General features: G+C 50.2%; 1 protein-coding gene across 2 annotated transcripts in view; it reads left to right on the forward strand.

Annotated features, from left to right (window-relative positions):
• Positions 1-21,126, forward strand: part of TBC1D10A (TBC1 domain family member 10A) — a 34,442-nt gene extending 13,316 nt beyond the window's left edge. The window contains exons 2-9 of one of the 2 annotated variants that reach the window (XM_045458356.1): positions 9,447-9,546; positions 13,836-13,943; positions 17,434-17,540; positions 18,219-18,333; positions 18,413-18,478; positions 19,169-19,358; positions 19,465-19,619; positions 20,219-21,126. In XM_045458356.1, the coding sequence (XP_045314312.1) occupies positions 9,447-9,546; positions 13,836-13,943; positions 17,434-17,540; positions 18,219-18,333; positions 18,413-18,478; positions 19,169-19,358; positions 19,465-19,619; positions 20,219-20,725 (1,348 nt within the window). In that variant the 3' untranslated portion in view covers positions 20,726-21,126. The remainder of the gene's footprint in view (positions 1-9,446; positions 9,547-13,835; positions 13,944-17,433; positions 17,541-18,218; positions 18,334-18,412; positions 18,479-19,168; positions 19,359-19,464; positions 19,620-20,218) is intronic. The other variant, XM_045458357.1, reaches the window with a different exon arrangement.
• Positions 21,127-22,223: the final 1,097 nt, after the last annotated feature.

Consider the following 22,223-nt stretch of genomic DNA (forward strand, 5'->3'; position numbering starts at 1 on the left):
GGGCCTGTTGTCAGGATTAAATGAAATAATGTAAGTTAAGTGCTGAGCACCATGTCTGTTGCATAGCAAGTGCCTGGTAAGTGCTCTAACAGACATTCAGTTGCATTAATTGAATATTCGAATTATAATGTTGTAAAAGGCTGTCATTAAGCACATCTGTTCAACCCTGTGCTGGGCTTCAAGGAAGATCCAGAGCTGGTATCAGGCCAGAGAGGGAATGTTCTTTATGAAGCACTTTCTGTGTTTTACCCACCTGATCTCAAGGTTGAGGACAGTATTCCCATCTCACTGTGGAGAAAACTGAAACACAGAGTTCCCGAGGTCACAAAGCTAATGATTCTGTCAACACACATTTATTGGGCACCAACAAAACCAAGCTCTGTTCTAGGCCCAGAACACACTGTGGAGAATGAGACGGGCAGAGCCCTCCAGGAGTGTACCTTCTCATGGAATGCTGCCTCAGCAGAGCAGATAGGATATTCGGGTGGAGAAGCTGTACCTGCTCCACTAGACTGCTCACATTCCCCAAACAAGCCGTGGTCTTTTCTGTTAACTTGTGCTTGCTCATACTGGGTCTTCTGGCTGGTGTGCCCTTTCCCCTTTCTCACCCTGGCTACTTCCTGTCACCCTTCAAAGACCATCTCAAAAATCAGCCCCCTCTTAAAAGCTTTTCTGAACACCACCCCCACCCCCCACCAACCACTAGCACCACCCTGGGGGCTTCTTGCAGTTTCTCAGCACCTTCTACATGCTTCTGTGATAGCACTTCTATGTGTGCTAGTTTTCTACTCACCCGTCTGTCTCCTCTGCCAGATTGACCTCTTCAAGGGCAAGGACTGCATTTTATTCATCTTTGTAGATTCAGGGCCTGGAACACAAGCTCTAGAGAAATGTGTATGGAATATAATGAGGGGCTGATTGTGTTTTGTCCCTGGAGTAGTTAGGAAAGGCTTTGTAGACATGAGAGGGAGTTCTGAATGAGGCCTTGGAAGATGAGTGGGACTGAACTAGAGTGGGGGTAGGGGTGAGGGAGGCCAGTTCAGAGAGAGGGCCACCTAGAGATAGGGCTGGGGAAAGAAGAGGGATGTTTAGAGGAAATAGGAGGACCTGAGGTTTCTGTTGGACAAGGAGGGCAGTAGGGAGCCTTGAAGGAATGTGAGCAGAGGAAAGGCCTTATATAAACAGTGAGTCAAAACTAATTTGGTAAAATCTATCAGTAAGATCTAGCAATTTGGTAAGGATGGCTAAGGAGCCCATACATGAGTCAGGATGGCCCCTGGGTGCCCACAGTGAGATTGTGATCTGAAAACCCAGTTGCCAGTGGGAAATTTCAAGCACTACTCAGCCTGCTAAGGGTGAAGGCTTGGGGAAGGGAAGTCTATTGAGAATAGTCTCCATACCTTTCTGCAGTTGTCAGGGAGAGCTGCCCTGGAGGTTTCTGCTGTGGTCTGTGCCTTTCCCTAGCTGGGTGAGGGAGTGGGGATTCCTTGCTTTTTGGAACCAGCAAGGTTGGTGCCTAAAGGAACCATTTCTTCCATCTGACATCAAGAGGGGTGGAGCTGAACAGAGTGTAGAGCTGGGCAGAGGCCCAAGGCCAGTGAAGGGTGGAGAGAACCTGTTTACCATTGTGCACTGACCCAGGGCTAGAAGGAGCAAAGCCAGGGAATTCCTTATGGGAAAGGGAAGCAGACGCAGAACTAGCTTGCACTGGGAATTGGGGAGAGTGAAGCAAGCCAGACTCTCACCCAGACATAGAGCCTGGACATTGCCCTACCCTTAAACCAGTGGCTGCCAGGCTGCAGGAGGGAGTGCCAGGCTTCTGCAGACCATCTTGCTTTTCCACACTGACTCACAGCATGGCCTTGGGCAAATCACTTACCCTTTGGGCTATAGGCCTTGCTGGCTCTCTGAGGAGGAGTAGACCCCCTGGGTGATTTCACAGGCCTTCCAGCCTGGACTCTCAGCCATTTGTACCCTCCCAACCCACCCTCTCTTGCATTCCAGTTTCTTATCATCAGTTATTATGGAGCTGGCATAAAAGCTATTTATACTTGCAGTCCTTACCAACTCTTAGGTTAATGAACTCCAGAGGTTGTTACCCAGTGTGCAAAGTAGGTCAGCCTTTTGTTTATCCTCACTTTTTCCAGCTCTGGGAGAAGGAACCCCCCCCCCCCCCCCCCCCCCCCCCCCGTCACTGGATCTGTCATTGGCTATGCTCTTTCTGGACATCTACTTCCCAATTTTCCACACTTCCTTGTTGCTCACTTCTGCCGTTCTCAGCACAGAGGGTAGTGGTTCTCTATTGGTAGTAAAGAAGAGGAAAGAGAATGTGACAGGCACTGAGGGCTTTAGATTGTATTGAGGCCAGGTGGTGAGACATTTTATATTTATTGGATAATTTAGTGCTTAAGTGGCAGCCTCCACTTCCAAGCTGTGTAACCTTGGGCAGATTACTCAACCATACTGAGCTTTAGTTTTCTTGTCTATTAAATGGAGATAATAAAAGCTACTTCCTTGGGGAATTGTGTGCATATGTAGTACTTGGCAGAGCTACTACATGGCCAATGCTGGAAATGTGTCAGCTCTTACTGCCTCGTGTGATCTTTACCGCTGCCCTCTAAGGAGGTGACAGTGCCCCCATATTACAGGTGGGGAACCTGCTTGGAGTGGAGCAGCCTGCCCTGTTTCAGGCAGCTATAAAATGATAGAGCTGGGATCAGAAGCCAGGAGTTACAGTCTTTGTGTCATTGAGTAAATTACTTAATCTCTCTGGACCTTAATTGCTTCATAGTTAAATGGGCATAATCCTGCCCTGCTGCATGTGTATGTGGCTGTATATGTGGACCAGTCAGATGACAAACGGGATATGAAAGTGCTAGGTTAGCTGCAAATATCAGTCACCTAATAGCTACCATTTTCTGTCCACTCATCAGGCTTGTTTCAGCCCTGTAAAATCTGAGGTGTGTATTATAGTCCCACTTAAAGATGAAGAAGTCTAGCGCCTGGGTGGCGCAGTCGGTTAAGCGTCCGACTTCAGCCAGGTCACGATCTCGCGGTCCGTGAGTTCGAGCCCCGCGTCGGGCTCTGGGCTGATGGCTCAGAGCCTGGAGCCTGTTTCCGATTCTGTGTCTCCCTCTCTCTCTGCCCCTCCCCCGTTCATGCTCTGTCTCTCTCTGTCCCAAAAATAAATTAAAAAAAAAAAAAAAAAAAAAAAACGTTGAAAAAAAGAAAAAAAAAGATGAAGAAGTCAAGACTTAGGGAGGACAAGTATTTTGTCCATGGTTTCCCAGGTGGAGGAGCTGGAAGTTGATTGGCCTCAAGATCTCCACTCTGTTCACTCGCTCCATAACCTAGCTGGCTTCCAGTGCTTAAGATGAGGAACAATCCTGTGATCTGTGGCCTTGGGCTTTCTGCTTAGGCTGTGTTTCTCTTCATTTGGGCTTCTTTGAAGAGTGAAGCTTGAAGGAGGAGGTTGCACTGGGTCTTTGGGACCAAGATTTATCTTCCACCATCGGATAAAGGGGGCATGGGCATAGGCACCATACAGGGCTGACTGCCAGCCAGAAGGGCTGAGGTGTGCTTGGGCAGAAGGCAGACGGCTAGAAGGACAAGTGTGGAGAGAGCCCCAGTCTTTGGTCTTGATAGCCTTGGGAACTGGTCTTGTTCCTCTGAGTTCTTGGAAACTTCCAGTTCTGAGTTTGGAGAAAAGAGTAGGTAACTGGGAGCCTTCAGAGCACAGGGTCAGCAGAGTGTTACTACTGCCTTGGGCCATCGCCTGGCATAACACCGCTAAGCCTAGCTCAGCCTGAGAGCCCAACAGAATCTGGGCTCAGTCACCCCCCTGGCTGCCCACTTTTGTCTCCTCTGTGCCTCTCTCCCTCAGGAGGGGTGGCTGGCAAACAGTACATTGCCCAGGCTTGCCATCTCCAACTGAGGTTGTGCTTGGAACCTGTGCCCATCCAGCGTATTGGCTTCCCTGAGCATTACTAGGAGTGGGCAGGATGCTCACTGGGGCAGTCAGAACACTGACGATGGGGATAGACTGGCTTCAGGGGCTTGGGGACTAGAGATAGATCCCCACAGTGGCATCTGGAGAATAGCCTGATTTCCTCATAGTCTTCCCAGGGGAGTCCAAAACAGCACACGAGTCACTGTGGCAGAGGGGAAGCCCTAGTTCTGCCACTTAACATATTACCTTTGTGACGTTGCCCAAGTCATGTAACGTCTCTGATTGGGTCAAATCTCTCATGGACCAAGTGGAAATAGTAAATCATCTATTAATTAAGGAGGGCTCCACCTCACTCAGCTATTAGGGGCACAAATAAAATTGCTGTAGGCAGCAGTGGCTTGTAGACCTGAAGGCAATTCATATGAAAGTAATGATGTCATGGAGAAAAGCAGGCAGGCACTGTTGAATACCTGTGAGGTGCTTGGTGGGAGTTACAGAAGTTCAAGACCCAGTCTAGTTAGGGAGGGACAGTGCTAAGCAATATGAGCAAGGTGTAATGAAGTGTTAATTTCATGTCTTGATTTATTAGTGAATTACTGCTGAAATTAATTTTAGGGGATTGGGACAGCATTAAAAGAAAAAAAGGGGGAGTATCGCCTGGGTGGCTCAGTCATTAAGCATCTGACTTAGGCTCAAGTCATGATCTCACGTCACGGTTCGGGAGCTTGAGCCCCACATTGGGTGAGCTAGAGCCCCACTTCAGGTGAACACAAGCCCCACTTCAGGTGAGCCCTACTTCTCTCTCTCTCTGCCCCTTGTGGGATTCTCTCACTCTGCTCTTGCTCACTTGTGCCCTCTCTCTCTCTCAAAAAAGAAAAAAAAAAAAAAAGGAAGAAATAGAATAATATAAAACTAAACTGAAAATTTTGGAGTGCATGTAAGAATAAATTATTATGGGATGCCTGGATGGCTCGGTCAGTTAAGCATCCAACTCTTGTTTTTGGCTCAGGTCTTGATCTCACGGTTCATGAGATTGAGTGCCAAGCCCAATGAGGGAGCAAAGAGACTGCTTAGGATTGATTCTCTTTTTCACTCTCTCTGCACCTCTCCCACATGTGTGTGCACATGCACACTCTCTCAAAATAAAAAAAATAAACTTAAAAAAAGTAAATTATTTCATAAAATGTATTTCAGCTGTGTGTGTGTGTGTGTGTGTGTGTGTATAAAATCTCAATATATAATGTATTTCTTATTGTGGGTCTCAGTTTTAAAACTTGTGAGAAGTGGTATTCTAAGTCAAGATAAAAGTCTTCAGATTGGAGGACAGTTAATGAGATCTGAGCAAGTGTGGAGGCCATGTGGATGGAGGCTGAGGGCTTGACCTATAGGACCAGAGGGCTATAGTACAAGGGTCAAGAGCATGGACTATGGAGTCAGGCAGGCCTGGATTTCAGTCCCAGCTTTGTCTCTTCCAGCTGTTTGGCCTTAAGTAAGTCACTTAACTTTACTAAGTCTTGGATTCTACTTCTGGAAAATTAAAAGAATGATATTATGGTAGGGTTATTATGAAAGGTACATGATAAAAATGTATATAACACTTTTAGGAAGAAATCGGTAAGTAGAAAATGATGTATAAATGGTAACTATTGCTGCTGGTATTGTTGCAGTTGTGATTTGTATTGTTATATTGGGCCCTGAAAGGGTTGCTGTGACTTGGAGAGGGGAGAAGAAGGGGCATTCTAGGTAAGGATGGGTCGGTGACAAGGGATAAGTATGTGTGTGCCTGGTATGAGACTGATCTGGCTGAGATGTGTGTAGCCTTAAAAGGGGTGTTGAGGTTATAGATAGATGGTGCCAGGAAAGTTTTGGCATTACAGGGGGAGGAAATTTTTAGCACTAGAAATTTCAACAATAGGGTGGCTTCACCTGGTGATAATGAGACCCATGCCTGGCAGAATTCCAGCATAGATTGGGCCACTAGAGACTGTTCCTCATTAGGCTCTTTTGATTGCAGAGAGTCCCTCAAGCCACCTGAAAGAAAGAGGGGTTTTCTGAAGGGAGAGTGAAGCTCTGAGACCTGAAACATCCCCAGTGGGCCGTTTGATCCCTTAAACTGGCCATTTGGTCAACTTCCTTGTCACTAGAAACTGGCTCATGCTCTCCCTCCACTGTCAGGAGGAAACCACCTCAGATAGCCTCTACACCATCATGCCGTTTGCAGGGACACACCTGACTCTATCTTCATCTCATGGCTCTTTTCTGGGCTTCCTTTGAGGATCAATTCACAATGCAGATCATTCTAATCATGTAGGGAAATTGAGGTCTGAAGAGGGCAAGCAGCTTACCTGTTGTAGAAGGGATTCCTATACCAGACAGCAGTCTGATCAGATGCCTTTTAAGATCCTGACTGACTAGACCAAAGGATATGTGAACTTTCTGGTTTTAAAAAAAGGATAGCCTGCAACTTTTCAGGAGCACATCCTGTGCATAGAGAGAAATCTACCTGCAGTTAGAGAGCATGTGGTGTGGTGAGTTCTGGGTACAACCAGACCTCTAGTGGTCTTCCTTTTCACCATCTCCAGGTGGCTTAAACTCCTCTACTATTGGAGGAGAAGCTACTCAAATGACCCTATTTCCTCAAAGTTTTCCCAGTTTAAGGTTTTAAAAGTCAACGCAGATCTTTCAGTTGACATGTACATTTCAAGTAGTGGTGGGTTTTTTGTTTCTGAGAAGATCTTGCCAAATCAATGGTATAGCTTAAAGTCAGTAGCGTCGTAGAATCCAGGAAATATGGTCGTTTGTTTTGTAACCAATTGAAATTCCGGTTTGAGGTTTGATGTTGGGGCTTTGAAACTGCCAAAGCTGTTATCTGACATCATTTAAAGGAACACTGAACTTGAATGTGTTCCCCTGTGTATCTGCAATTGGGAGAATGGGTATCTCTGAGGCCCTGCAATCAGATCTTATCAACAAAGACCTGGAGGGTTGAGGTATCAAATGGGCATGTATTTAATCACATGGGAATTCACTGGAAACATATTCTCAGGCAAAAGCCTTGCCCTCTTTGAGCCTCAGTTTTCTCATCTGCTCAGTGGAGGGGTTGGATCAAATATTATCCACATCCACAACTGCCAAAACTTCCTGTTAACACAGTGTGGGCATCCCCTTTCATTTAGCTAACCAGAAGCCTCGTCCCCTGACTTATATAAGCTAGTGCTTTGTAGGTGGTGGGAGGCAGCATGCCCTGTGGTGTCTGGGCCTTTGGTTTCCGTTTCCTGGGTGTTTAGGGGTTGCCTGGAGACATGCATCTGTCAGTTTATTTGATCTAAAGGTGTGGTCTCTGGTTTTCTCCCATGAGGAAGGAAAGGAAAGAAGTGTCCTCACACCCTGGTTCTGCCCCTGGGTGGTGAGGAGAGAGTCAGTTCAAGAGGAGAATGACTTTTGTCAGTGTGTTGAGGGGGCTAAGTTTGCCCTAGACTGCCGTTCCTCCTCAGCTCTTCAGCTCCAAAGCTGCTCTCAGGCCTGTGCAGTTCCCCAGAATAAAGTGCATAAAGAAGACCTGCCCTTTTGTGTCTGGGAGGCCTCTGCTCTGCCAAGGCCCCTCCCTCTGCTCTTCCAACCAGTAAAAGTCACAGCAGCGCATTTCCTTCCGTTAGAGAATCAAGGCCTGGGCCAAGCCCTAGCCCCATTATGTCCTGTTCCTAAGGGCCTCCTCCCAGCTGCCTGAGTGCTTCTGACCCTGCACTCTTCTCTGGGAGGTCAGGCAGGACTGAGTGCAGGCTCTTGGCTAGGATCTAACTTGGATTCTGGGATTTTCCACTGATTTGCTGTTTGACTCTGAGCAAGATACCCTCCCTGGGTATCTTACCTCTAAATAACATCAAGCACTTTTTTTAATTGAAAAAAAAAAATGTTAAAAATAAGAAAGTCAAAATCTACCACTTTAAAAATGATTTTAAGAAGAGAGCTTGGGACACCTGAGTGGTTCAGTCGGTTAAGCCTCCGACTTCGGCCCAGGTCATGATCTCATGGTTCATGAGTTTGAGCCCCGCATCGGGCTCTGTGCTAACAGCTCAGAGCCTGGAGTCTGCTTCAGATTCTGTGTCTCCCTCTCTCTCTGCCCCCCCCCCCCCGCCCCGCTCACGCTCACACACTCTCTCTCTCTGTCAGAAATAAATAAACTTAAAAAAAAAAAAAAGAAGAAGAAGACAGCATGTATGTAGGGCACCTGGGTGGCATAGTCAGTCAAGCGTCCAACTCTTGATCCTGGCTCAGGTCATGATGTCCGTGTTTGTGAGTTCAAGCCCCGCATCAGGCTCTGTACTGATGGTGGGGAGCCTGCTTGGGATTCTGTCTCTCCTGCTCTCTGCCCCTCCCCCATCATGCTCCCTCTCTCTCAAAATAAGTAAACTTAAAAAATAAAATAAAAAAAGAAGAGAGCATGTATGTGTGTGTACAGAGGTGTACACATACATTTTTTCATTTTTTTTTAATCAATATTGCTCTGTAGTCTAAATAAGAAAGCATATGTAGAATAATCACTCTGTAAATGCTAGTCTCCTCCTCTTTGCCCCTCAGTTATTTGAACTCAGGAATTCTCAGGATGTCACTTTTTAGAGGAAGCCTACTCACTTGAAGCACCCTCTGGCTAAGCCAGGGATTCTGCCCCAACCTGCCTCAGCTGCTCCGGTGCTGATCTTCTTGCCTAGGGTGGGTCTCCATGCCCAGTGTTTCTGCCACTGACTCTAGTGGGCATTCAGAGTCCAGTAGAATGTCAATGCCATGAAGGCCAGGACTTTGTTCTAGTCAAAGGAGTGTTTCCTCACAGCCTGCCCAGAAGCCCTGGACCTAGAACAATGCTAGCACAGCTGTGATAGCTGCTCAGTTAGATGTACAAATACAAGTGATATTGATGAGGATTTGAAGCATGTGTAGGATTTTGATAGGTAGAGACAACTTGGAGTCCCTTCCAGCAAAGGCACTGGCATGAGCAAGGTTGAGAGGTGGGAAAGGGCCAGGGCATAATTGTGGAAACTATGAATAACTAGTTTTGCTAGAATGAAGAGGTGAGCATGTTATTTATGTACTTGTTTGACTGTTTTGTTTTGTTTTGTTTTGATCCACCTCTACACCTTGCATGCAGGCCCCCTAAGAGGCTTATTTATCTAGACAGACCCAGGACAGGAATGCTTTGCTTTGGTGCACAGATGCATGCACTCAGACCTCTGTCCCCAGAGAGGTACAGTGACCCCTGGCCCCTTGACACATTGGGGGAGTGGGCACTTAACCTGGTGTCTCTCTGGCCTGTGCCTTCTAGGGAGGAGGCAGTGTTCCCTCTTGTCTGTGTAAGCGTGTTCAAGAGTTAGCAGCCCTGAAGGGAACAGCAGGGATGGAAGATGGGTAGGAATGAAGGCCTGACAAGGCTGGTGGCTGGGGCTTAAGCCAGGGCCTTTGCTTCCTTTGGCACTTCTGACAGGTCCTACCCTTTGCTCCACAGGCTAGAGGAAGTCCCCCTGGAGGTGCTGAGGCAGAGGGAGTCCAAGTGGCTGGACATGCTCAACAACTGGGACAAATGGATGGCCAAGAAGCACAAAAAGGTGAGGGGCCTGGCCTTGGGCCTTAGGCTGGGAGTTGGCAGCCTGGAGAAGAAAAGGAAGAAGGAGGAACTGTTTCAGCTTAGAGGAGCAGTAGCCAACTGCCAGTAGCCTTCTCCAACTGCCAGTAGCCTTAAGTGTCTCTGTCTGCCAGCTCTGAAAAGGAAACAGAAGCTGACTGGAGGGCAGGGACCAGTCTTTACTTGATCTTCCAAGATGGCTTCAGACTCACCTAGAACTTTGTCCTGGAGTCAAACTTCAAAGCTGCTTTTAGCCAAAAGCCCTTATAGGTAGCTTTCCTCCAGCCCTCTTTTGGGAGAAGTTCTTACTGCCGTTTACTACCTATCAGGGAGGACTTTTTAATACTAATAATAGCTAACATGTGTTGAACATTTGCAGTGTTCTGGACACTTGACTTGAGTAGTCCTTATAACACTTCAGTGAGGTTGGTAGCAGTAGTACCCCTACTTTATGGATGACACAAAATCAAAATTTGCACCCAGGCAATCTACATTTATTACCTTTACTCTTCATCACCACCCTCTAGATGAATTTGATGAGTTCCCTCTTGCCTCCTGGCCAAAGAAAAGTAACCTCGCAGTTTAATGGTCTTATTAAAATGAAAGTACCCTCTGGCCCTCTTCTAATTGGTCTTTCTTTAGACACTAGCTCTATTGCCCCATAGGAACATCATAGCCTAGCACAATGTGTGTGTTGGTGCCCTTGGATACCTGGGCAGGATCTAGTTACTCCTTGGCCTAGTGGAGACCTGTCCAGAACTTCATAGCCAGGGTGTCTCTGCATAAGTTCCCACTGCACAGAGTGAACCTGCTGTCCTGCTCTTATCACCTGACATGCTGGTCTGGTCTAGGCTGGCATAGCTGGCTGCAGGGTCAAGCAGAAATCTCAGGCCTGAAAGTCATATATGGGCTTGGGCCCAGCCCCACTACCTTCCCCTCTTCATGCCTGTGGCTAGCTGTGCAACTTTGTGTGAGCCACTTCACCCTCAGTTTCCCTGGTTGAATGGAAATGACAGTCATGTTGGGAGGCTCCCATCAGTTGGTGACTGCAAAGCCTTGTGCCTATGGAGAAGAGGCACACCTAGCCCAGGCTCTTTCTTGCTGTTCTATGTAGGCTTTGGAGCATTCATTTTTTGCTTATTAACATTTCTCTTAAAAAAATTTTTTTTTAAAGACAGCTCTCTCAACTGTGTCATGCATGACTCTGGAGTCTATTTTCCTCTCTCCTTACCCCTCAGGCTTTTACCCTGAGTTTCAGATCCCTCTCCAATCTCGTGATTAGTGACTAGCAGGGATGGTGGATCCTTCTTGCCCCAGTATCCCTTGCAAATGGGGGATTCCAGAAGGGAGCCTTGGGGAGATCCTTTCAGCAGAGCAGGCAGTACCACTTCCTCTTCCCCTTTGCTTCCCTGGCACTGTGGTTAGGAAGCCAAGAGCTCCCCTTGTCCAGCAGGGGCCACCACAAGAGGCTATACCCTATCCTACCTAGAAGCCCTAGCCCACTGCTCTCTGCTCCTGCCACCTCAGCTGTGGTCACACTGGCCCTAGGATCTCTTCCTGTCTGGCTGCACAGGCTTGGGCTCTCCCCTTGGTCAGGAAATCATGGCACAGGAAGGATAATACCTGCTTCAGGAAGTGGGTCCAGACCCAACACCTCTCCTGGACTTAGAATCTGAGTCCCCAGGAGGGGGTCCAGGCCCTGTAGGGAGGCAAGGCTGTGGCTGGAATGCTGTCTTCCCCTGTAGGGCTCTGCTCAAACTGTGGCCTAGCTCTCCCAGAGTTCAGCAGGCAGGGTGTGGCCTCACTCAGCTGTTGTCAGAGAATAATAACCCTTGTGCTTTCTGTTTGCTGAGCATTTTCTCTCGCTTTTTCTTTTCTGATCCCCACCATTGCCTCCTCTCTAAGGCTGGCAGGTAGAAATTGCCATCTCTAACACCTCTGTGCTGAGGAGGATTCCAGAGGCCAGAGTGGGAAAAGATGGCTATACTCCTGGTTCTCCATCCCCACCTCCCCAGCTCTGGCCTGAATGAGGGCAGGGCCTTTTTGAGAGCCTTAATGAACTGAAGGTATTCCTGGGATCCCCTGTGGCAGGCCAACTATGACAGGGGGCTGTGATGATATGGGGGCTGGCTTAGGTCAGCTAAGCTTGGCCCTGGGGAGAGCCCAAAGGACCTGTGGCTCTAGGCCATACTATATCCCTTTGCCAAAACCTTCTCAGACCAAGTGGACTCCTTAAGGAGACTCTCGTCCCACACAGCAGGAAACTATTATTCCCAGGGTCTGGGGCAGTTCCCTTCCACTCCCTTCCTTGCCCCCCTTTGCAAGCAGTCCCAGAAGCTCCAGCTTAGCTCTCATGACCAGCTACTCTGCTCTTCCCCCATTGCCTCCTGCCTGTCTGCCTGTCTCCTTCCTGGTTCTTGATACTCTCTGACCCTTGGAAAGTTTTCTCTTGTTTGTGCTCATCATCAGGAAGGCTAGGCCTTCTGTGCTCCTCTGAGAGATTCCAACGGGACTATTTGAGGGGGTTTCCAGGTAAGGGAAAGTTAGGTGTGAGCAGGAGCCCCTGGGGTTTCTGTGTCAGGCATCTTCCTGGGATGGAGGGGTGGAAAGGAACGCATTTATTAAACACAGACTGTGTGTCAAGCCCCATTCTAGGCATTTTTCCAACCTTCTAATAGAATCCTGGGTATTACCATTCTGTTTTTAACTATTGATGAGACTTGATTGGTTGAATCCAGCGCTGGATTCAAACTCATATCCAGTTGCTCTTCCCAGTGCCCTGAGCTCCCATCTCCGTCCCAGGCCAGGCTGCTTAGTGCAGGGGTTGAGGGGAGTGTCATTGGTCAGTACCCCTACCTCCATTCTATAGGATTGGTACCTCTGCTTTTGGTCTTATCATCCTTGACCATTGGCCTTGAGGTCAAAGAGGATGATCAGGGCAGCTGCCCTCAGTCTCATTCTGTCCCAAAGTCCAGGTGGAGCTCATCTCCCAACTAGTTCTGTGAGGCCAGTGAAGTGGAAAGCTCATGGGGCTGGATCCCCCTAGCCTGTGTGGTATAGGAAGTAGTGGGTTCCTTATGGTGTGACCTTGATATTTTCCCACTCTGTCTTCAGTTTTCCCATTCGTAAAAGATGATTTTTCAAACTGGATTTTGACACAGAAGTCTTTTTCTTTTAAAGACAGCAAGCATAAGAATTGAGCATAGCTCTGGGTCATGAGTTATCCCAGATACTTTCTCCCTCACCTCTCCCAGTCTATGGGACTTTTCCTATGAGTAGGAAAGACCCATGCCATTGTAGCAAGGGTTGAAATCAGGATTCACAGCCAGGAAAGCTGCCTCTGACTTGGGCTGGGCTGGTAATTGTGGGAGCTCAGGGTCAAGGAGCGCAGAAGAGAGAGGATTCATGACTAAAACAAGTATGGAGCCATTCTGCTCAGTTCCCATCTCCCTTGAGTTCTGCTGACTTTCCACTCTAGGTGGCCACACGGCTACTTAAACAAACACCCCTGTGAGAGTGCCCAGGCCATGTCTCTGGGCACAGACTGGGTCATCTCATAAGCTACCATTTCCTGAGCTGCAGCTGTGCCCCGCACCATGCAGATTCCTCCCTAGTGATATCCCATGGGGCTCCTCCAACTTGAATGGTTCCATTTTTGGTCCAGAAAATGGTCATGGGGATTCAGAATTATGTGGTAGATCTTAGAAATAACCTGTTTTATGAAAAAAAAAAATTAAAAAAAAAAGAAATAACCTGTTTTAGGGGCGCCTGGGTGGCGCAGTCGGTTAAGCGTCCGACTTCAGCCAGGTCACGATCTCGCGGTCCGTGAGTTTGAGCCCCGCGTCGGGCTCTGGGCTGATGGCTCGGAGCCTGGAGCCTGTTTCCGATTCTGTGTCTCCCTCTCTCTCTGCCCCTCCCCCGTTCATGTTCTGTCTCTCTCTGTCCCAAAAATAAATAAACGTTGAAAAAAAAAATTTAGAAATAACCTGTTTTATCACTGGACCAGGGGACATGGAGACTGCCATCACCTGGTGGCAGCATATCTAATTACAGTCATTACTTGTCACCACCCCCCCTGCCCCCACCAGCATCCTAGGCTATGCATTGTAGCAACAGTAGCAGCAGGAGGGGAGTCCTATTTTCTCCACTTTACGGCTTGCCCAGTGTGCTAACTAAAAGCCCGCCAAACACCAATAGAGGAGCTGGACTGGCACACAGCCTCTGGAGGAGCTGCCTGGGTGGATGTATAAGCACAGTCCTTTTGACTTTCAGATCCGTCTGCGGTGCCAGAAGGGCATCCCACCTTCTCTGCGGGGCCGTGCTTGGCAGTACTTGTCAGGAGGCAAGGTGAAGCTACAGCAGAACCCTGGAAAGTTTGACGTGAGTGGCCCTTCCTTCACCCTACCCTCCCTTCCATGTCTCTTGATGCCCTACCCATGGCAGCAGTCCTCCATGTACTCACTTGGACCTCAGCAATATGAGCTGATCAATAGGACCACCCATAAAATGCCCCATTGGCCAGGCCTATTCAACCTGTGACTCCTGGGGGCTCTGTCCATCTGAAGCTCCAACTGTGCAGGCTTCAGTGGGATGGACAGATTTTGCATCCTCCATTCCAGCTCTTTATTTTGTCAACCACCCAGTTTTGTTTTCTTGGGGTTAGCAGGCCATCTCCCAGCTCTTGGTTGTCAGGAGGGGATACTCAGACCACTTCCCTGACTTCCTTGGGCTCCGTGCTCTGGGCTTTTGGAGGCCTGCCCTCAGGACCACAGGACCTTCAGTAATCTTAGCCTCCCATCCTCAACTCTTTTCTCCTGCCTCATCCAAGCTGGCCAGACACAGTTCACCTGTGCTGCTAGTTGTCAGCCTTAGGGGTGGCATAGCCAAACCAGTATCCTTAAGGGTTAGAAACCAGTCAGTGGCCAGAGAGGGTGTCCTCTGCAGGCATGCCTTCCCCTCCCCACCTGCTGCTCCCTACCCCATCACTGCCAGAGTAAGAACACCCCTTCTTTCATGGGCTTCTTAGGGCCCACCTGGGCGGGGCAGCTTCTCCAGGAGTTGGCACCCCTTGGGTTGCCCCTGCTTACCTCCTAGACCTGGCCGTAGGCATCAGGGTTTCTTCCAACCTCTTGGGACTGGTGACAGGCAGTGAGAAAGAGCTGCCAGCTACCAGCTTTTTGTTGACATACTTCATGCTTCGGCAAACACTCCTGTTTTGCCAAACCTGTTCCCTAAGAAGAGTAGGTGGGGCAGGGGAGCCTAGAGTTTCTGCTGTTGACCTGAAGAGGGTGAGAGCCTTTTACTAACAGTACTTGGCCCTGGGGCTGGGGGATTTGGTGGAGTGTCTGGCTGAGGGCAGCTCTGAATCAGATTGGACTGTCCTACCAAACATCAATACCAGGTCCTACTAGAGCAGCCTCTTGACTCCAAAGCCTACCTCCCAGTGTCTTCCTCCCATCCCTTACATTTCAGGAGGCTGCATCCTGGATGGAGGGAAAAACTCAGTGGTGGGAACCTCACCCCAAGGTTACCTCTGGCTGCCAGAGCACAGGCATAGGAGCAAAGAGCTTAGTTGGCCTGGCCAGACTCCTGGTTCCATAGTTAGCAAATGTGAGCACGTGTTGTGTGAATAGCAGAGTATGGAGGATGTGTGTGCATTTTGTGTGTGGGGAATAGTGTATCTGGAGAGGAATCAGCCACCTCTGTGGAGTCTTGAGGGTTGCTTGTGGGAAAAGGTAGATTTTTTCCCAGAAAGGCCTTCTAGATACTCTGAAGCTGAGTAGTGGGTCCCCAAAGCAGTCCTGGGGGCTGGAACAGTAGTTTTCGAGCACACCTAGAAGGACTTTGCCTGTGGATGACATGGAGGAAGTGAGCAAGGTTGAGAAGCTCCCTCTGGCTGCTGTGGACAAGACAGCCAAAGGCAAGGGTACAGTGACAGGCTATTGGTGGCAGCACATAACAGCACCTATTCCTGTGTTCCCCTGAAGATCCAGGTAGTTGACCCCAACCTCAGCTGTCAGGGAAGGTTCTGCAGCCTCTTGTGGTTCTGTCTTCTCCCACACTTGCTTTTCTTCCTCCTTCATTGGGCAGGCAAGTCCTTTCCTTACCCGGTTTTCTTCTCTGGCTTCACCTCATGATGGTGCCAGTGCCTTCAGGCTCTCTTGGAGGCTGCAATAGTGGCATGAGTTGCCAGCGGCTCACACCTGCCTTTGATTCCCAGAGCCCTTTCTCCCCATAGGTCCTTCAGCTATACCTTTTTCTTTCTCACCCACCCATGTGTGGTCAAGTGCTTTGGGCTGCTGAGGTGTCAGGCAAGTACATCCTAGGAACTGACTTTTTGGAGTCTCGGGTCCCTACCTTACCAGAGCCCTCGGGAGAATTTGTAGGATCCTCCTCCACTTTCTGACAAAAGCAATCCTGCATTGTGTTCAGACAGTATCCAGCCCTGGGCTTGACTTGGGAAGTTCATAGGACATGCACAGACCCCCATCTTTAGAATATGTGGGACTCTAGAGGTTGTATACCCACTTCTTCACTCTGTGCCTGCTCAAGGGCCCTCTGTGGAGGCACCTCGCCCTTCCTTCCACCTTCCAGCCTTGAACATTCCATCAGTTTTTTCTCTCAGATTCACTCTCTCATGTCAAGTTACCTGGCACCCTAGGGTTTTTAGCTTAATATTGGGACACCCCCACTGAGAGGGCACAAGAGAGAAAGGAGCTTGTATGAAGACACCTGCCAGTCAAGGCCAAGGCCTGGGTCTGTGCCCACTGGTGTGTTTGCTGAGAACCTGGCCCTCACCCCAGGGGCCTTCCCTAATGCTGCACGAGCCCCGCAGGCAACATGTACTTAATCTGTTTCCCTGCTCAGCCCTCTGGGTTTCCTTTTTATTGATATATTCTTTCTTTTTTTAAAGTTGGGGCATGAATTTACAGAGGGTAAAATGCACAGATCTTAAGTGTGCAGTTCAGTGAGTTTTGACAAATAATACATATCCCTGTAACTAACAAGCAAATCACAATATAGGACATTTCAAATGATGAGGAAATGATTTTTGTTTGTGTAATACTTTGTTTTTTAAAACTCATGACAAAATGTTCACAGAAGTTCAAAGAAAACAGTAAAACTTAGTTGAAACCCCAGCACCCAGAGATGGCTGAGTTTAATGGTTTGACAAATGTCATATCCTTCCACATAACACTCTATGCAGATCTCTCCCTCTCTTTCCCTCTCTCACTGTCTCTTTCTCACACTCACACCCACACACAAACACCCTTCCCCGAATAGGTGACACCACTTGCACAGGGAGACAGAGAGCAGAGGAGTTGGGATCAACGGCTCTGAGTCAACCTGGCTTCCAGGCCCAGCTCTACCATTTTTCTAACCATGAGGATTTGGGCAAGTGACTTTTCTTTGACCTTCAGTTTCCTTATTTGTGAACAGTATAATGGTAGGACTTTTGGGATTAAGGAAAAGAGTCAGTGACGCCCATGGGTGGCTCAGAGCAGTGGCAACAGGTGGTAGCTATTGCTTTGATAGTAGCCTTCCATCTTAAGGATGTGACATAAGGTATTTGAGTGAGTCCTGAATAAAGTGTCTAGGGGTTATTTCTAGCCACAGCTATGACAGACACTTGACCACATGGGTCTTCCTGGATCACCCCTCAGAGTTTCTAGGGCCCTCCCTCCTTGCCTTTTTGCCTCTGCCCAGGCTTCCTTACCTGAGCTTCCTGACTTGTCTTTAGGAGGGCCCAGTTCATGATAGGATTGGGTGGGCATTACTCCTGGCAGGGGGCTCCTCCAGTACCCAGGACAATTGTATATTCCAGCAGCTATTCCTAACTCCTAATACATGCTCTTGACCTTGTTTCTAGGAGCTGGACATGTCCCCTGGGGACCCCAAGTGGCTAGATGTGATTGAGCGTGACCTGCACCGGCAGTTCCCTTTCCATGAGATGTTTGTGTCCCGGGGAGGCCATGGGTGAGTAGGCTGGGCCTTGCACACTGGAGGTGGCTCTGAGCCCTGTCCCTCAGAGTGCAGAGGGGGTAAAATGAGTTCCAGAAGCTGGCAGCCCCAAACTCCACTGTTAGAGTTTCCCTTTGGTTTGAATCTGATGGGTCTCCTTAGCTTCTCCTCTTACCTCTGGGGCAACTTTCATTTACTCCCCAGAGTGCTAGAGCTTGCCTGGTCCTCTTCTAGAAATAAGTTTCGGTGGTAAGAAAGAGTGTTAGAGATAATTGGGTGCACAGAGGGTATGTAGGAAGGGAAGGATAGGCAGGCCAGGCCAAGGGACCAAGACAGACACCTAGGACAAAGCTGACTTGGCCAAGGGGACACAACTGCTGAGTAAGAGCCCCAGACTTCCAGCCCTGACACACCCTTACCTTGTATCTGGTATCCTGCCTGGCTCTGCCTCTGCTTTCTCTTTGAGCCTCTGCCCTCACCTTTCAAACTGGGGGAGGGGGTGCCCTCCTGCCTCCCTCCTCTGGTCTTGTGAGAGTCTGTGTGCTACAGTGGGAGCCTGACCCCTTGCTGACCACAGTCAGGTCACCAGAGAAGAGCAAATTCTAAGACAGGTCTGGTCTGGTAGGGCATAGGTAAGGACAGCGGATGGCAGAGTCACACCTATCTTCCCTGCCCCACTTGGCCCTTCCACAGCCAGCAGGACCTATTCCGTGTGCTGAAGGCCTACACCCTATACCGACCTGAGGAGGGATACTGCCAGGCCCAGGCGCCCATTGCTGCTGTTCTGCTCATGCACATGCCTGCTGAGGTACCACCAGGCCCTGGGCGGGTGAGTAGGTGGGCAGGGAATACCCAGCAGCAAGACCTCATGTCTCTCTTGCCCCCAGCAAGCCTTCTGGTGCCTGGTGCAGATCTGTGAGAAGTACCTGCCTGGCTACTACAGTGAGAAACTGGTGAGTGTTTGTGGTTGGAGACCTGGCCTGGGACCTGCTGTTTGTAGCCTCTCCAGGCCTTTCTCTCCGCAGCCACTCTTGTCCCAGCTTAAAACCTTCCCAGACTTCTGTTGCTTTCAGGCTGAAGACCCAAGGCCTGACACGATCAGGTCTTCTAGGCTCCAGACTCATTGGTTCCACCCTGCCATCCCTCCCTGCTTCAAGCCTTCTGGCTGTTGTCAGGATCTCAGTTCCACCAGTGTACCAAGTTCTTCCCTGCCTCAGCCTTGGCATAGGCTTAAATCTCTACCCCCTTCCTTCTTTTAATAACCCCTGCTTTCCTTCAGTTTTCAGCCCTTAGGGAGCTTTCTGTGACCCTGACAGGTGGGATCTCTGGCACATGCTAATCCAGCATTCCTGGTCCTGCCATATTCTGGGCACTTAGCTACCCCCTATGCCCTGCTCCTAGTCTCTTTGCTCCTGTAATTCATCTGTCTGCCCCTTTTTACTACATGCTCCATGAGGGGGACCAGCTATGTCTTGTTTGCTCTTCATTGTATCCCAGCACCCAACACAAGGTTGGCTGCCTACAGGCAGTAGCTGCCTGAGAGATGAATGAATGCCTGCCTGGTACTGGGAGCCAGGGCGTAGTCTCTGTCCTGCCTGCTGTGAGCCTACATTCCTGGTCCCATGGCCTTGCTGTGTCCCCAGGAGGCGATCCAACTGGATGGGGAGATCCTCTTCTCACTGCTGCAGAAGGTGTCACCCGTGGCCCACAAGCACCTCAGCAGGCAGAAGATCGACCCACTGCTGTACATGACAGAGTGGTTCATGTGTGCCTTTGCCCGCACCCTGCCCTGGAGCTCTGTGTTGCGCGTCTGGGATATGTTCTTTTGCGAAGGTACTGGGTTGGGCTCAGGGGAGCACCCCTGCTTCTAACCCAGCCCAAGGGGGCCTCTATTTCCAGAGAAATTCCTTACAGGCCCCCTTACCACCCCCTCATGCAGGAGTCAAGATCATCTTCCGTGTGGGACTGGTGCTGCTGAAACATGCACTGGGCTCCCCTGAAAAGCTCAAAGCCTGCCAGGGCCAGTATGAGACTATCGAGCAGCTGCGGAGTCTTAGCCCCAAAATCATGCAGGAGGCCTTCCTGGTCCAGGAGGTATGACCCACACCCTTCCCTTACCCCTGGGTGGGAGCAGGAGATATGGGGGTCCTTTGGAAGGGGCCTTGTAGCTCTGCCCTTGAAGGTGAGTCACTGGTGTCAGGCCTGGTGCTCAGCAGCTTAGGATAGTATGCGTAGACCTTATCCTCCTGTCTCAATGAGAAGACAGGGTCACAGAGAGGCCTAGGTTTGCAGGGCCTCCCAAGTTCTGAACCACTTTGGAATGAGAGAAGCTGCAACTCATCACCTCTCTTTTTCCCTGGTACCACATCCATGGCCTTGGCTTTATTTTCCCTTTTTTCTTTCTTTTGTGCAATTTTGTCTCTCAGGGGCTATACTTTGGTGACGTATAGTTGGGCAAGTGGACTCATGAGTTGTGGGCAGCTTTCTCCATAGAGGCAGTGGGCCTCAAGTGCCTGGCTCACCTGGCACTCAGCTCTGGGACTTGTGATCACCACAGGAACCAGACCCCCATTATTTCTAAGGTCAACCATTAGTGACCGAGACTGGAGGACACTGAGGGAGAACAGACACCAGGCTGGGAGACAGAGGGGAAGTTTCTTCCTGGTCTTATCTGCCTGTCACCACCCACACAGGTGGTAGAGTTGCCAGTGACAGAGCGCCAGATTGAACGTGAGCACCTCATTCAGCTGCGGCGCTGGCAAGAGACCCGGGGTGAGCTGCAGTGCTGTTCCCCGCCCAGGCTGCATGGTGCCAAGGCCATCCTGGAGGCGGAGCCAGGCCCCCGGCCCACACTGCAACCCTCACCATCCATCCGCCTGCCCCCGGATGCCCCCCTCCCTGGCTCCAAAGGCAAGCCCAAGCCACCCAAACAGAGCCAGAAGGAGAAGGAGCAGTGGAAGCAGGCAAAGGCAAGTGGGCAGCTGGACAAGCCCCCAATCCCAAGTCAAGCCAAGGTGGCAGCTGCTGCAGGAGATGCATGTCCCCCACAGGATGTACCCCCAAAGGATCCAGCCCACCAGGACTCAGCCCCGCAGGACTCAGCTCCCCAGGATTCAGCCCACCACCACTCCCAGGATTCAGCCCACCACCATTCCCAGGAGAGCCTGACGTCCCAGGAGAGTGAGGACACCTACTTGTAACCCTGGCAGCTCAGGCCTGTGGCGTGGGGTCTCCACATACCTACACGGTTCATGAACTGACATTTGAGGGCCAGCCCACGCATTGAGGGCCCAGCTGCCTGGCCACTGGGTGGCAGAGAGTCTGGCTGGCCCAGCACAGATTCTGCCTGAGCCTCCTTATTTATTTTCTCCAGAGTGGAGCTTGGGCCAGCCCAGCTGGGACAGGCAGAAGTGAGGACCCATGGGTGGTGCCTCACTCAGCCCCCTCCTCCTGGGGGGATGCTCCCCAGGGCTAGGGTGCTGTTGTGAGGAGAGAGGGTGGGGTAAAGGGTGGGGTGCTGTTTGTGTAAAATAGAAAAATGATTTTGTACAGAAATAAACAGGCTTGTGTAGAGAGTTGCTGTGCAACTAGGGACTGGGAAGGAGAGCTACCTCTGTGCTCAGTATCTCCTCTGTGCCCTATAGAGCCCCCGATCCTTGCCCCAGCCCAGCACCAGGGCCTCTCTAGAAATGATTTTGCTATAGGGGATGCCAAGTCCAGGGCCAGTCCTGTTGCTGGCCCCCACTTTCTCTCACCCTATCCACTCTTCCCCATGTCCACCAGCTGCCATAGATGAGGGTCACGAGCTAGAGCCCAGTGCTGGAGCAGAGCAGGGGCCTGCTTCCCAGGCCTTGATATCTACTCACCTCTGAGGGGGAGGGGCTCCTTAAGAAGGTCTTTTCAGGGCCTTCCTCCACCAAGGCCTGACCTGGATACCACTTCAGATCCCAGTAAGGGTCTGAGTGTTCATTTAGGTTGAGTGCTGGAGCCAGGGGTGGGGGACCATGAATGCCCTTACATGCTAAGTCCAGACCTCCACTTTAGGTAGAGGGGTGAGGGGAGAAGTTTGGGTCTTTGATAAAAGGCTGCCTGTCATTTCCTGGTGCTCAGCATGTGCCAGGCTGGGCTGGTTATATCACCTGCTGATCAGGTAGGCTCTATTATTATCCCCATTTTACAGATGAGCAAACAGGGGAGCTGAGTGGGAAAGATGAAGCTGATTGATTTGCGCCTAGAGTCCCTCAGTTACCTCTCCTGAGCAGCGTGCCTGGTGACCTGGCAATGCCATTGAGGGCCCAGGCAGGCACTATGGTCACAACCTGATGACTGTGAGGGTAAGGACAGGGTGTCCCTGGGAAAGGCCCTCCCTTCTGCTGAGGAAGCAGCTTTTCCAGTCAAACAATAGCGTCTGTTCCTGGCAGGCTATCAAGCTGGGCTGGGCTGGGCTGGGCCATTGTGGGAGGGGGTGGGAGAGGGAGGAATAGAGCCTCCCTAAGAGCTTTCAGGCATCACAGGGCCTGGGCCTGGAACATCTTGTCCTGGTACAGCTGGGGATACTGAGGCCTAGGGAGGTCAAGCGCCTTTGAGTCTATCAGGGCAGGCTACCACTTCCTGCCTCCCACCCCTCACCCCTGTGGTTTCCCACCCCATCTGTACCTGTCATGAGGGGTTTTGAGGACTCCCTTCCCCCTGGCTTTC

The sequence above is a fragment of the Leopardus geoffroyi genome, chromosome D3 (assembly GCF_018350155.1).
Source record: "Leopardus geoffroyi isolate Oge1 chromosome D3, O.geoffroyi_Oge1_pat1.0, whole genome shotgun sequence".
Taxonomy (NCBI): domain Eukaryota; kingdom Metazoa; phylum Chordata; class Mammalia; order Carnivora; family Felidae; genus Leopardus; species Leopardus geoffroyi.